The sequence below is a fragment of the Canis lupus genome, chromosome 1 (assembly GCF_003254725.2).
Source record: "Canis lupus dingo isolate Sandy chromosome 1, ASM325472v2, whole genome shotgun sequence".
In the NCBI taxonomy this organism is placed as follows: domain Eukaryota; kingdom Metazoa; phylum Chordata; class Mammalia; order Carnivora; family Canidae; genus Canis; species Canis lupus.
Window position 1 is genome coordinate 110,134,078 of NC_064243.1, and position 13,510 is coordinate 110,147,587.

At 53.8% G+C, this 13,510-nt stretch overlaps 1 protein-coding gene and 1 non-coding gene across 3 annotated transcripts; one reads left to right on the forward strand and one right to left on the reverse strand.

Annotated features, from left to right (window-relative positions):
* Positions 1-3,772: 3,772 nt before the first annotated feature.
* On the forward strand, positions 3,773-3,859 carry TRNASTOP-UCA (transfer RNA opal suppressor (anticodon UCA)). The gene has a single exon. It is a non-coding gene; the product is annotated as a tRNA-Sec (tRNA).
* Positions 3,860-6,136: 2,277 nt separating this feature from the next.
* Positions 6,137-13,232, reverse strand: FOSB (FosB proto-oncogene, AP-1 transcription factor subunit). 2 transcript variants are annotated; one of them, XM_025424648.3, is made up of 4 exons: positions 12,428-13,232; positions 10,172-10,492; positions 9,823-9,930; positions 6,137-8,882 (listed from the first exon to the last, which is right to left on the reverse strand). In XM_025424648.3, the coding sequence occupies exons 1-4, from the start codon at positions 12,551-12,553 to the stop codon at positions 8,421-8,423; spliced, it is 1,017 nt and encodes a 338-aa protein (XP_025280433.1). In that variant the 5' UTR covers positions 12,554-13,232; the 3' UTR covers positions 6,137-8,420. The 2 variants fall into 2 exon arrangements, with proteins under 2 accessions (XP_025280433.1, XP_035568373.1); XM_035712480.2 differs by lacking the exon at positions 12,428-13,232 and adding an exon at positions 10,648-11,904.
* Positions 13,233-13,510: the final 278 nt, after the last annotated feature.

A 13,510-nucleotide genomic window follows, 5' to 3' on the forward strand; every position in this document is an offset into this window, starting at 1 on the left:
CTTCCAGCCTCCTCCAGCTTTCACCTTCCTGCACCGAAAAGCACCTAAGTGGTATTCACGGAGGAACCTTCCCCAGCCTTCCAGAAGAAGCTCCCTCGTAATCTGTTTATATTATGAAATGATCGAGGGGAAGATGCTGAGAGACCCTCTGTCCCAGGGCTAGTGTGACGGCAGCTTTCCATGCCTCTGCCCAAGGCAGACATCACTAGTCGATCCCCGCACCCTACCTGCCAGGCAGCCCTCTCACCTGAGCCCCAGACCCATGCCCACCTGCCTTCTGGACAACTCCCCCCACAAACATGTCCACACCTTTTATTGCCCTACCTGATTTCCAGCTCAGGGATATCCCCTATGCCACTTTGTCACCAGGCAAGAGACCTCTTTACAGCCCTAGATTCCTACTTCCTCAGCCCCAACACCTAATAAGTCAGGAAGCCACGGCTATTCTCTTTCTCAAATGTCCTCATCCAACCACCTCTTTCTATCTACTTGCCTTGGGACCAAGTAAAGGGCCTCATGGCTTTTCTGGGCCTCAGATTCCAAAACCAAGGGACAAGGAGGCAGGAAACTGGGTGCTAATGACCCAGAGACCTGGATTTGAATCCTGGCTTCACTACCTCTTGGCCATGTGACCTTGAGCAAGTGACTTCACTTCCTTTTTTTTTTTTTTTTTTAAAGGATTTTATTTATTTATTCATGATAGACACACACAGGGAGAGGCAGAGATATAGGCAGAGGGAGAAGCAGGCTCCCTGCAGGGAGCCTGATGTGGGACTTCATCCCAGGACCCTGGGATCATGACCTAAGCCAAAGGCAGATACTGGACCATTGAGCCACCCAGGTATCCGGTAATTTCACCTCTTGAAGCCTCAGTTTCCTCAAATGGAAAACTGTCATCATAACTGTGTGGACTTGTAAAACCCTTGGTGCAGGGCCTAGCACACACTAAATGCCCAGTAAACAGAAGCTGCTTGTGAGCTATGACATTGTTTCCCCGAATCTCAGTCATTCCCTCATTAACCTTCATGATCTTTCTATCACCCATTCTGCTTTTCATCTAATATTTTTCTTTAAATCGGTTAATTAAAAAGAAAACAAATGTCTTTTAAAAATATTTTTTTTATTTAATTTTTTGAGGGAGAGCATAAGCGAGCGGAGGGAAGGGAGAAGCAGGCTCCTCATTGAGCAGAGAGCCTGATGCAGGACTCGATCCTAAGATCCTGAGATCATGACCTGAGCTGAAGGCAGACACTTAACCGATTGAGGCACCCAGGTGCCCTGAAAACAAATGTCTTTAAAAAAAAAAAAATATTTCACGTCTATGGAAGTATCACTTGCTAGAAATAGAAGGTAACAGTAAAAATAAACACAAAAGTATTAACATTTAAACGGTTTGTTCGTGCATCACCTAAAATCATCTCACTTGCCGCTAGAGACGTATGTCACATTTTAGGAGATAGATAATGATGTTGCAGGACTAGTAGTTACAGCCCCGGTCTTTGTGTGTAGGGGTTGCCTAGCAGCAGCTATGTAACAAAAAAGAAGAAAAGAAAAAGAAAGAGAGAGCTTAAGGGGGCTTCGCTTGAATCTAGACCTGCTAAGCAGGGACCATGTTCTCCATTTCCAAATTTAAAAATAATGAGATTTCCTAAATATGTTTTTATTCACACTTTCCATAAGATAGTGTCGCTTCGTAATGAAGAATGGAAGACGGTGTCTGGCTTGCTTAGTGGAGCTTCTATTCTTGATCTCAGGGTTGTGAGTTGGAGCCCCGCATTGGGTGTAGAGATTACTTCAAAGTAAAATTAACTACAACAACAAAAAAAACCTATAAAAAATGAATGGAGAAAGAGGGACTGGTTGAAATTATGGGTTGGGGCACTTGGGTGGCTCAGTTGAATGTCTGCCTTTGGCTCAAGTCATGATCCCAGGGTCCTGGGATCGAGCCCCACATCCGGCTCCCTGCAGGGAGCCTGCTTCTCCATCTGCCTATGTCTCTGCCTCTCTCTGTGTGTCTCTCGTGAATAAATAAATAAAAATCTTTAAAAAATAATTATGGGTCCAAGAATGGTTAAAGCCCCCAAGCCCATCCTTAGCACCCTTACAAGAATCTAGAAACAGGTTGGAGTTTGAAACAACCTTTAGGGAGTGCACCCCAGAGTTTTATATCCATCTGCTCATTTTGATTCCTCCACAACTGGAATCAGTTGTACTAATCTTGTTTTCCAGATGAGGAAATCGAGGCTCAGAGAAGCATGGTCTTATATCCATCCTACAAACATTTACCAAGCATATGCTAAGTTCTCAAGCTCTCTTTAGGCAGTGGGGACTCAGAAATAAACCAAAACAAAGTCCATAGTGTAATGGAACTGATATTCTAGTGGGAACAGACAGACCATAAGCCAACAGGCATAGAATATGGTAACTGGTGATCAGAAGTGGAGAAAAGCCCATCAGGGTAAGGGGATAGAGTGCCAGGACTTGCTATTTTAATTTTTTAAGGTTTTATTTATTTATTCATGAGAGACACACACAGAGAGAGGCAGAGACATAGGAAGAAGCAGGTTCCCCATGAGGAGCCTGATGTGGGACTTGATCCCAGGACTCAAGATCAAGCCCTGAGCGGAAGGCAGATGCTCGAGCACTAAGTCACTCAGGCGTCCCCAGGACTTGCTATTTTAAACTGAGTGGTCAAAGAAGACCTCACCAGGTGGTGGTATTTGAGCAGAGGCCAGAGCGATGGGGGGCAGTGAGTCAGTGGACATGTGGAGGAAAGGAGATTCAGGCAGGAGGATCAGCAAACACAAAGGCCCTGGGAAAGAACCATGCCTGGTGTGTGCAGCAGGAGATCTGTATTCCAGATGCCAAAAAAATGAGGACAGCAGATTAGGAGATGGGGTCAGAGGAATGAAGGAACTACAATATAGAGATTTTTAAAGGCTGTGGTGAGAACTTTGACTTTTATTCTGAGATGGGAGCCCTGGGTAGGTTTCATGTGGTCCAGAACGAGTGACTTAAATTATAAAAGGGTCACTTTTTTGTATTAACAATTACGATGGCACAGGTTTGATTCCCCCAGGTGAATGGGTCGTGTAGACCAGGGTACGGTACTAATCTGCTTCTAAGCCTAGATTTCCTTGGCCATAAGATATAGGTGCCTAAATTGATGACCTCTAGTGTCTTAAGCTCAACGGGTACAGAATTTCTGTCATCCCGTGGCCTAGGACAGTGCCTGGGACTCAGTAGGCGCTCAATAAATATTTGAAAGAACCCTGGACTCTGTAGGCCGGTGAAGTTCCACAAATGAACAGCAGGTGTCGCACCAGCCCCATAACCGCCTACCCGGAGTCCGCGGGGCTGGGTTTCATCAAACTCTAGCAGGAACTCGCTCACTCGAATTCGGGTTTTTTTTTTTTTTTTCAGGGAACGGCCTTCTGAAAGCCGACTTATGAGTTTCTCCTCCTAAAAAAAAAAAACCAAACTTCTCACTTGGATAAGGGGACTTCGGGCCCTTTAACAGCTAGAGGCGACTGGGTCCTGTCCCTGTCCCAGAATGCGCGGCGCTATGCAAATGAAGATGGTTTCCAAAGCGAGGATGATTCATACCATGCTAGAAAAAAGGTAACATTTTGGAAGGATATATGTCGTAGTTGGGGAGAATTTATAGATATCAGAGCCGACAATCTCACACCCTCCCAAACTGTACGACCATAATTGTAAAAAGATAGCGATTTCTGAGTTTTATATAGCTGTGTGGAGAGAAGCGAGCCTTGCCCGGATGATCCTCAGTGGTCTGGGGTGCAGGCTTCAAACCTGTAGCTGTCTAGCGACAGAGTGGTTCAATTCCACCTTTCGGGCGACACAACAAACTTTTTTTATTCCTTTCAAACTGCACATTAGAGCGGATTGTCGTGAGAAAGAACATCCCTCTGCTCTACGCCTAGTCACGTCACTGCAATCCTCGGCTTCACATTTTAATCTCCGCCAGTCGGGTCTCTTCCCACGGTGACACTTTTCCTGGGAATATCAAAGAAGATTCCAAAAGATGATGAAAATCGTCCTTGATCTCTCCCCTTCACTTGCTTATTCTCCTATTCAGTGTATTTGCTCATTCGTATATTTAATCACACATGCACTTCTTCATAGGTCAGATATTCATTCATTCATTCATTCATTCATTCATTCATTCATTCATTCAACATGTATTTACTTGGTGCCAGGTGCTGGCACACAGTGTTGATCACAGCCCTGGCTCCAGCCTCATGATGTTCCCAGTCCAGTGAAGGAGACCAATATTAATCAATCATTAATTACACATTTAATGAACAATCACAAAGGTGATAACTACTGGGAAAGCAAGTGCCAAACTTAGAGGCCATGTAATAGGGAGACCTGAGTTCAGGTGAGGTGTCAGAGTTGCATGTGGGCAGACACCTGAAGGATGAGAGGGGATGAGCCAACAGAAGGGGAGAATATTCCAGGCCAGGGATCAAGGTGGCCCCAATAACAGCAGTGAAGAGGGTGATAACTGTACCTTCGTTCTGCACTCAGCATCGGCAGGCATAAGCTTCCCAACACCTCATAGCCCCATTCTGCAGATGAGAAAACTGAGGTTCAGAGAGATGAAGCCTCTTGTCCGAGGTCATCCAGCCTTGGTCCCAGGGCTCCAGGACTCTCAGACCCCTGGCCCATACTATTTACTACTGCCCTGTGCTGACTTTCACAAGCTAGCTTTTCACTGAGTCCTGTCTGTTCTGCCTCCTACTGTCTTTTCAATTCCGGTCCTCCTCTCTATCTCATAGCCTTGCCCCTATTCCAGGCTTCCCCGACACACACCAGCATGCCCACCTGAGGCCCCTCCCTGGTCTCCTGCCCCAGTCTTGCCCCTTTCTCGGCCAACTACCCTCCACTTGGTGGCTAAAGCTGTCTTCTTGAAGCAAAAACCTGCCCCTACCTTTCGTGCACTCAAAACCTGCCATGGCTCCCCAGTGCCCACAAGAAAAGATTTAAATTCTTAGTCTGGAACTTAAGCCTGCAGAATCCTGTCCTTGCTAAACAATTTCTCTACACACTTTGCTCCATGAACCTCTAGCTCCTTCAATGTATCAAGCCATTTCCCTACCAACAGCTCTTTGTACTCACTGCATCTTTTTCTATCCCCTTCTGTACTTTCTGTTTAGCCTCCAGAACTCAACTCATCCATCCCTCCTCAAAGAAGGATGACTCCCAGACCAGGTTATGTGCCCCACTGGGCTCCCCCAGCCCCATGGATTCCCCCAACCCTGGGCACTTTGGATCATTCCCGACAGATCTATGTCCTTCACTGGACTGTGAACCCTAGGAGGGCAGAGTCTGGAGCTGTCTCAGTCCCTGCTGTGTCCCCCACACTGCCCAGCAGTGGGCTGGGCACAGAGTAGGTACTTAGCAAATGTTTCATACTGATTAATAAATTAAGTGATTCCATCATGACAACTGCCCCTGCTTATTCTTTTACAAAGGCTTCCAGACCATCACTTCATTCCCAGAGTACTTGCTGCCGTGCAAATAAGACAGGGCTTGAATTTTGCAGTGGGGATGGTTCATCTGTATCTTTGAAAAGATGAAGTGGCAATATTTTTGGTTCATTCCATTTTAGGTTGGCCTCTATATGTTCATAATCCAGAAAATATGGTCATGGGAAAAGTAAAAGGAAACTCATCTTCGGTGTAAAGTGATCCATGTTTTTGTGGTTCATATAACCCTGAGGATTGCTAAGTATTTTTTTTATCTCTAGTACTGTGGGATGCGTGGTTCGAATTTCTCTACCTGTTCAAGCTTCACTCAGCTCATCCTGAGCATACAGGGGCTGGTTAAGTTCCTCTATTGTCAAGAAACCCCTAAAACACCCTTTGGCATTTCAGTTCCTCACGCCCACTGTTCTGCCTCAGTCCCTCTAAGAGGAGGCAAACTCTGTGGGAAGTCCTCTGACTGCTTAGCCTCCTCTGTCCTGTGGTCCTGCTACAGACTGATTCACAAGTGGGAGTCCCAGAATGTGTGATGTGTGTGTCCAGCCCCCTCAGCAGATCTAACCTGGCACCCTCCTGCCAAAGGAGGGGGACGGGTATCAGGGACAAACAGACCCTACAGCTTGGCAGACTCATATTTAAGAGCTTTTTATTGGCGACAGTGCAGAACCATGGCGGGAGGGTCGTGGCCCAGTGCCAGCCAGCCCCAGCCCCCCCACGGTCAGGTGCAAAATACAAAAAAAGAGAATCACAAATACAGCATGGGGTGGGGGCAGTCGCGGAGTCAATAAGTTGTGGTCCGGCAGGGGCAGGCCCTGCTCACAGTCTCACACTCACACCCAGAATCCTTAAAAGATACAGGTTGTAAAAATCTACGATCCCTCAGGCTCGTTCACAAGAGTAAAATCTCATGTCCCCAACACACCCAGAGTCAGGAGACAGCTGGGGAGGATGGGGGGCCATCAGAAAAGAGACACACTGGGGGGTGGGGGGGAGCGGGCACAAGACCAGGTGAGAACAGGCAGAGAAGAGACCAGCGTGGGAGGGACTCGAGAAAGAGACAGCCAGAGACACTGCCCCCAAACGACCAGAGGGGCCCGGGACAATCAGAAGAGACAGCTAGAGACAGCCAGAGGAAAACGGGAGCCTGACACAGGCTGCCTCGAAGGTTCCAGAAGCAGTGCTTCCAATTCAACGGCACTGCTTTGGGGGGCCGGACGTGACCTAGGCCGACGCTGCAGAAGCGCTCACACACACTCACGCGCACGCGCACACGCACACCCATATATAATATATTTATTTATACATAATAGATATAAGTGCCTTTCGGAAACCAGGAAAGGGATAAATAGCCACGGGGACGGGGGGCGCGGGGACGGGGCACGTGGAATGTTTCCCATGCAGCACAGAAGGCGGCGTGGCCCACCCGAAGTTAAAATTAAAAAAAAAAAAATACCAATCAGCCTCACGGTAGAATTCCCATGAGGTGAAGCACGGGGAGAGTAGGGATGGGGAGCCCAAACCAAGAATCTGGGGCTGGGGGCCTGGGGGGCTAGGAAGCTGGGACTGTGGAAGTCCAGCCCCTTTGAGTTTGCCAGTCCGAAAATATTGGGGTTGGGGGGTTGGGGGTGGGGACAAGGCCTCAGCCTTTAAATCTTCTCCGGAAAAAAATACTGGGCCCCCTGGCAACCTCCCATTAGTCTCTTTCTAGAAAGGATGTAGGGGTGCCACGAGGAGGGAGAAGTGGGCGTCCTAGGCCGGGGTAGGGGGACAGGCCTTAGAGAAGAAGGCCAGGGCTGGGGGCTGCGGGGTCCTGAGGACAGAGGCCACGCGGGTGGATAACTGTCACCCCCACTCTTGATACTGTCACCCCTGGAGTCTAACTAACTCACTGTTGAGGGGAGGAAGGAGGCGGCTGGGAGGAGGGGAGACCAAGGAAAGGCTTTGAGGCGTGGGGAACACAATTCTCTCCCCGCCCCCAGGAAGGGTTCTGTCCCACTGGGCTTCCCTCCCCCGCCCCCCACTCCCCACCCCACAATCCGGCCAACCCGGTTCACAGTATAAAGCACTCCAGCAGGACGGGCATCACAGCGCCCCCCTGCTGCCTGAATCAGAGAGGCCCAGCAAGGAAGGCCAGGAGGGAAGGCTGAGCCAGGCTGGGAGGCTTGGGGTAACACTGTAATCAGAAAGGAGGACTGGGGGCTGAATTGGACGGTGGTTGTGATGGGGGATCCTTAGGAGACCAGAAATTCAGAGCCACTTTTGCTGGGAGGGAGAGGCTGGACAGCCAGGGAGGGAGGTTCACATTTCAGACTAAGTCTGGGTGGCAGGGAAGGAGATTATCATAGGGTGCATCAACTTCCCTTAAAGGGAGGCTCAATTCAGAGGAGGATCTAACCACGTGGAAATGTCAGATAAATAAGCTAAGGTCCGGGAAGCAGGGAGAACCGGCCTGGTTACCCCCTGAAGGGTGGGCGTGGGCAACATCGTGGGGCAGTGGTCTGTGGCGTTTCCTTGTCGGGCCTCTCTGGGAAGACTCCAGTCCACCCCGCAGCTCACCACCAGTACCCCTTTCCCTCCGCCCAAAGCGAGACACCCTCCCCCCACCCTCTCCCCTCCCATCCCCAGAGGTTGGGTTGAGGTGAAAGGGCCAACAGGCAGCTGGGGGGAGGGGGTCCATTCCCTCCCCAACCCCTGCCCCCAAAGTCACCAGCGTTCTGGCCTCACCGGGCCACAGAAACAAGAGGCGGCACAAAACACAAGGAGGTCCTCCTGTCCGATGACAGTGGTCGCAGAGAGTCAGACAGGAGAGGCAGGAAGGCCACACACCCGCTTTGTCTCTTCCCCTCTCTCTCATCCTCCTCCTCTTCCAAATCTCTCTCCCTTGTGTGTTTGTTTGTTTTGTGTCTAAAGAGTTCACAGAGCAAGAAGGGAGGGCGAGTTCAGGGGGTCGGTGGGCTGGTCACTGCCGCTGGGGCGTTGGGTGCCGGCGAACGCGGAGACCTCCGGGCAGGTGAGGACAAACGAGGAAGTGTACGAAGGGTTAACAACAGGGAAGGGGTCGCCGAGGACTTGAACTTCACTGTGTGTAAAGAGAGAAGCTGTCAGGTTGGGGGCTGCGTCTTGGCTGGTCTGGAAGGGCAGGGGCGGTGCTGGCGGGGGCGGCAGCAGCCAGCTGAAACCATCTTCCTTAGTGGATGCTGACCCCGGCAAATCTCTCACCTCCGCCAGCGGGCCAGGACCCGGCCCCTCTTCGTAGGGAATCTTGCAGCCCGGTTTGTGGGCCACCAGCACAAACTCCAGACGCTCCTTCTCCTTTTGGAGCTCAGCGATCTCCGACTCCAGCTCTGCCTTTTCTTCCTCCAACTGATCTGTCTCCTGAGGCGCAGTCGTGGAGAGGAGGGAAGGAGAAAAAGGCGGTGAGTGACCAGAGAAGGTGGGTCGGCGGAAAGCAGCTCCCTTAGACGTGCTGCGGAGGCCCCGGGGGCTGGAAGGCAGCTCCACATGGAGAGGAGAGACCTCCTGATATGGGGGTCCCGGTGTGCTATGGATGGGACTTGGGACAAGGGTCTTGCCTCCGAGGAGCCCATTTTCCCCATATGTTCAGTGGGAACTGAGAACGGTAGACATGGGGGGCTCTGGTTGCAAGAGGCACTCGGAGGTTTGTTGAACGAATGAGCAATCGTTACATGATTTTAATGCCACCTCCTCTTCTCCGTTATCCTTCCCTCCCCGTCTCCCAGGGAAGAGGCCAGGTGGCACAGGGAAGGAGAGGATCCCACCCCCTCTGCCCTGATTTCCTCAAAGGGCAGCGGGTCACCCTGCAGGCACAGCTCCCAGACCGAGGTGAATTGTAAAAAAGGGAAGGGAGCGGTGGCAGATGCCACCTGCCCATGGTCTGAGAAGCATGGGTGCATGTGACAAGAAACTGACCTAGGAGAAAAGCATTTTGTTTCCCAGACTTTCCGGAATGCCAAAACTAGGAGGAACCAGGAAGGTTCCACGAGGGATTGAAGAGATGGAGAAACTGAGTCCAAAATGGGTTATGGCTTGCCCAAGCCCGAAAGGGAGGAGAGAGGACAGGACCTCTCTTAAAGGTCATAAGCCAGGGCAGGCAGGGCAGGGAGTACATGAGGGGCTGTGTGTGCGGGGCGAGGGGGGGGTGTTTTACCCTGTCTGGCCACACCCGTACCTAGTTCCTTGAGAGGAACCTGTGGCAGTGAGCCAGGCCAAAGGCGCAGGTGGCAAGGGGTAGTGGATGGGGAGCCCCCCACCTTGGGTCAGTGTACCCTCACCCTGCCCCAGGGACCATGCTCACCGCCTGGAGCCGGTCAGTCAGCTCCCTCCGACGATTCCTACACTTAGCTGCTGCCAGTTTGTTTCGTTCCCGGCGAACCCTTCTCTTCTCCTCCTCCTCCGGAGTCAGCTGAATAGGGGAGACAGAGGCCATGAGGTTTGGGGACATGATGCACTGCCTCCATCCATTCCAAACCTCCTCTTCTTCCAGAAGGCCCAAGGGCCAGAAGAGGACCCCTCTGGTCCTCACTGACTGTGGGCAAGGTTTCTGTGGCACTAAAGCCTTGCTGGCCCCTCACCCCATGAGTGAGAAAGTTCCCACCTCTCTTGCTTCCCACTCCCAGCCCCAAGTTCGGGTGCGCCTTACTCACCGTCTCCTCTCGGGGTCTCCTAGGCCGGGCTCGGGCGGGGCGGGCAGGCCCAGGTCCACTGGTGGTTCCGCTGGTGGAAGGCCCACCGCTGCCACTAGCTCCGCCACTGCTGTAGCCACTCATGCCCGGCGTGGAGTAACTGGTTCCTGGCATGTCGTAGGGGTCGACAGCCGGGGGCTGGGAGGCCAGTGGTTGCCCCTGGGACTGGGCCATGGAAGAGATGAGGGTGGGTTGCACGAGCCACTGGAGGTCCTGGCTGGTTGTGATCGCGGTGACCGTGGGCACGAAGGAACCGGGCATTTCCCCGAGACCGGCGCACTCCTACGGGGTGACACATACACACACAGGCGTAGACACACAAACAGAGACACCGACACACACACACCCAACACACATACACACACCGACCCCGTGAGTGAGCACAGGGCGAGCGGGTGTGGATGTGTGTGTCACAGGCAAAAAGCCACAACACCCACCCTTCCACTACACCGTGACGCAGTGGTTAATGAGAGGATTTCTGCTCAACTGGCTTCTACCTCCTCCTTCTTCTTCGGGGAAAGGTTGCACGGTTCCAGCGGGTGGTGAATCACACCCCGGGTTGGTGACTCTTAGGTGGGGGGGTGGGGAGGAGGCTGGACACAGCCGGGTGACAGAACCCCCGGGAAGGAGTCACAGCCACACACACAGCCACAACACCCCACCCCCACCCCAGAGGCAAGGGGAGGGAGAGGGAGAGGCCTTAGGCCAAGCCTTCCTCCACACTCACACACATACACACACTCCTCTGAGCCGGGGGGACGAGAGACTGGAAGGTCCATGAGACCTCCGTGCAGGGGAGGGGGGTGGTTCTTAGTTAAAGGGGTGTTGGGGGACTGGCCTAGGAGTTTAGAACAACGTTTCAAGTAATTGTCTCTCCACGGAGTGAGGCCGACAAGTGACAGGTTACGGTGGACGGACAGGTAGAGAAAAGTGACGACCCGGGTTCCCTCAGCCTGCCACGGGGAACGAATGGAGCAGGTCCCGAGCCCCCCCAGCCCCAGCGGCGCTCAACTACCCCCACCCCCAAATGGAATCCTAGAACTGCTCGGCAGGCTTAACTACTCTCCCGGGGGCGTGGTGAGGGATGGGCTGGCTCACTGGCCAATCAGAGCCCTGGAAACCCAGAGGGGGCGGGGCTCCTGGAGACCACCTGGCTGGTTCCCCCAGGGTTAGCGTTTCTAGTCCCCTCTTCGGACACAGCGGAGGGATCGGGCGTCCGGAGCAGGGGGATTGGGGCTGTGTCTGTGTGTGCCCTGGGAGGAGGGTGACGGGCACCCATGTTTCCCAAAGAGACCCCGGCGCACGGACGCCCGCCGCCCCTGAGATCGGAGAGTCCTGATCCCCGCAAGGTCCTCGTGGATCCATTGGATCGCAGAGGGTCGCTCCTGTCGCGACAGGAATCCCATCACTCGGTCTCTAGAGGCCCGTAACAGAGACCCCAGTGCCGAGGAACCACGAGTTCCGGGGACGGAGGGGAGGGGGAAGGGAACTGCACCCTACAAATAGGAAGGGAAAGTTGATTGGCCAAACCCCGCGCCGCGGCGGCCAATCGGAGCGCCGGGCTGCCCCCTCCCTTAGCAACGTGGCCCCGGCGTTCCAAAATAGAACGCTCCGGGACGTCAGGGGCGGGGCGGACGAAGGGGGCGCCGCGCGCCGTGCGTGCCCCGCGTCAGACGGAGGATTCCAGCGCGTCAGCCGTTACGCACGGGTCCCCCGTTACGTCTCCGCGCAGGAGGCGGAGGCTGCGCTTCCAAGCGAGGGTTCGAGGCCAGCTTGCCGGCGGGATCGAGGGCAGCCCTATGCCGGAGTAGGCGCTCCGATGGAGAAGGAAGGGGGAGGAGGTCACTGGCAGCTTCCCTGGGGTTTCGCCCACCTGCCTAACTGCTCTAGCTTCAGGTTGGGGACTGAGTCGGGAGCAGTCCCGGAGCGAGCTAAAAGTTCTCAGCCCTGCCACCGCATACACGTTGCACTGAACGGAGCATTCTCCCCACCCCCAAGCTTACCCCTCCGCGTTCCCTCCCTGCGAGCCGCGCACACCACCAATTGCAAACGCGTCCCGACTCTGCAGTTTGCAAAGTGTGCGGTGAGCCTGTCTCTTCTCAGATCCTGAGTTTCGGTGCGTCTTTATTTGGGGAGGGGGGATTGCTCGCTCCACCCCGATTTAAAAATAAATGAAATAAAACCCGTAAAGCAGCAGCCCAACCCTCCAGAACTTACCTGGGAGGCGGCGGCGGTGGGTGGACTGCCGAAGGAGTCCACCGAAGACAGATACTGAGACTCGGCGGAGGGTGAGGAGCTGCACCGGGAGCCGGAGTCGTAGTCTCCGGGGAAAGCTTGAAACATTTCCCTGGGCACAGGGGGGGCCCTGTGACCACGCTGAGGTCGCCGGGAAGCCAAGGCTATGGCCGGGTGGAAAAGAAAGGTGCGAGTCCGGGGTGAGCCGAGCGCGTCCCCAAAGCGCGCTGTCCGAGAAAACTCGGGATGAGGGCAGCGTCCCGCTCCAACAATGGCAAAGTTTCTGTGCAATTCCTCTGCGGTGCCCAGGCCCCCACAAGATGCCGCTGTGCCTCGAAAGTCCAGGCTCCGTAGGACCCAGGGGCGTGGGGGGGGATCGCTCCCCCAGAGGCTGAAAGCGCTGTCTTGCCGTACAGAATCTGCTTCGGGTGCGGTCTCCTCCACGCGTCCAGCGGGTCCCACGGGGGGAGGGGAGTAATAAAGAAGACAAAAAGAGTAAGTCGCTCCTCCAAAATAAAATGTAGAATTATCTAGAAGAATCCAGCCCCCAAAACTTTCTCGCCGGAAAAAAAAAAAAGCTGAACTTCACAGCCCCCAAGAAGAACCACAACAATCAAGTCCCCAAGTCCCAGCTCCGCCTGTCCCCGCCGAGGCCGTAGCTCTCAGTTTTATGAATGAAGCCCAAAGCCGCCAGCCTGTATTTATATGCCCGGGGCCCGCCTCTCTGCTTACGTCACCCTACCCAAGCTCCACAAACTTCCTAAAATCTCTGGCCCCGCCGAACGCAGCCCCGCGCCGTCCGGCAAGAGGTCTGCCCTGGCCTCGGTCTGTCCACCTGCATCACCTTCGCGACCCTGGGGGTCGCGGGGGCTACGTTCCAGAGCCCTCGGCGGGAGGGGATCCCGGCCCCGCCTCCCAGAAGTTCCTGTGACGCAATTAGCCATATAAGGAGCTCGGCCGGCGCGGCTGAGTGTTTGTTTGGTATCCTAGCAATTACGTCAGAGGGAATCCCTCGCTCGCTCGCGCGCTCACCCCGCGCGCCTGCGGAACCCGCCCGCGCCTGCG

Bases quoted from the DNA above. Each gene is read 5' to 3' on its own strand.
- FOSB (XM_025424648.3), bottom strand. From the start codon at position 12,553: ATGTTTCAAGCTTTCCCCGGAGACTACGACTCCGGCTCCCGGTGCAGC. The intron at 10,493-12,427 runs GTAAGTTCTGGA...GTCACCCCGTAG, and splicing joins CCACCGCCGCCGCCTCCCAG to GAGTGCGCCGGTCTCGGGGA. The intron at 8,883-9,822 runs GTGAGCATGGTC...ACTGCGCCTCAG, and splicing joins TGACTGACCGGCTCCAGGCG to GAGACAGATCAGTTGGAGGA.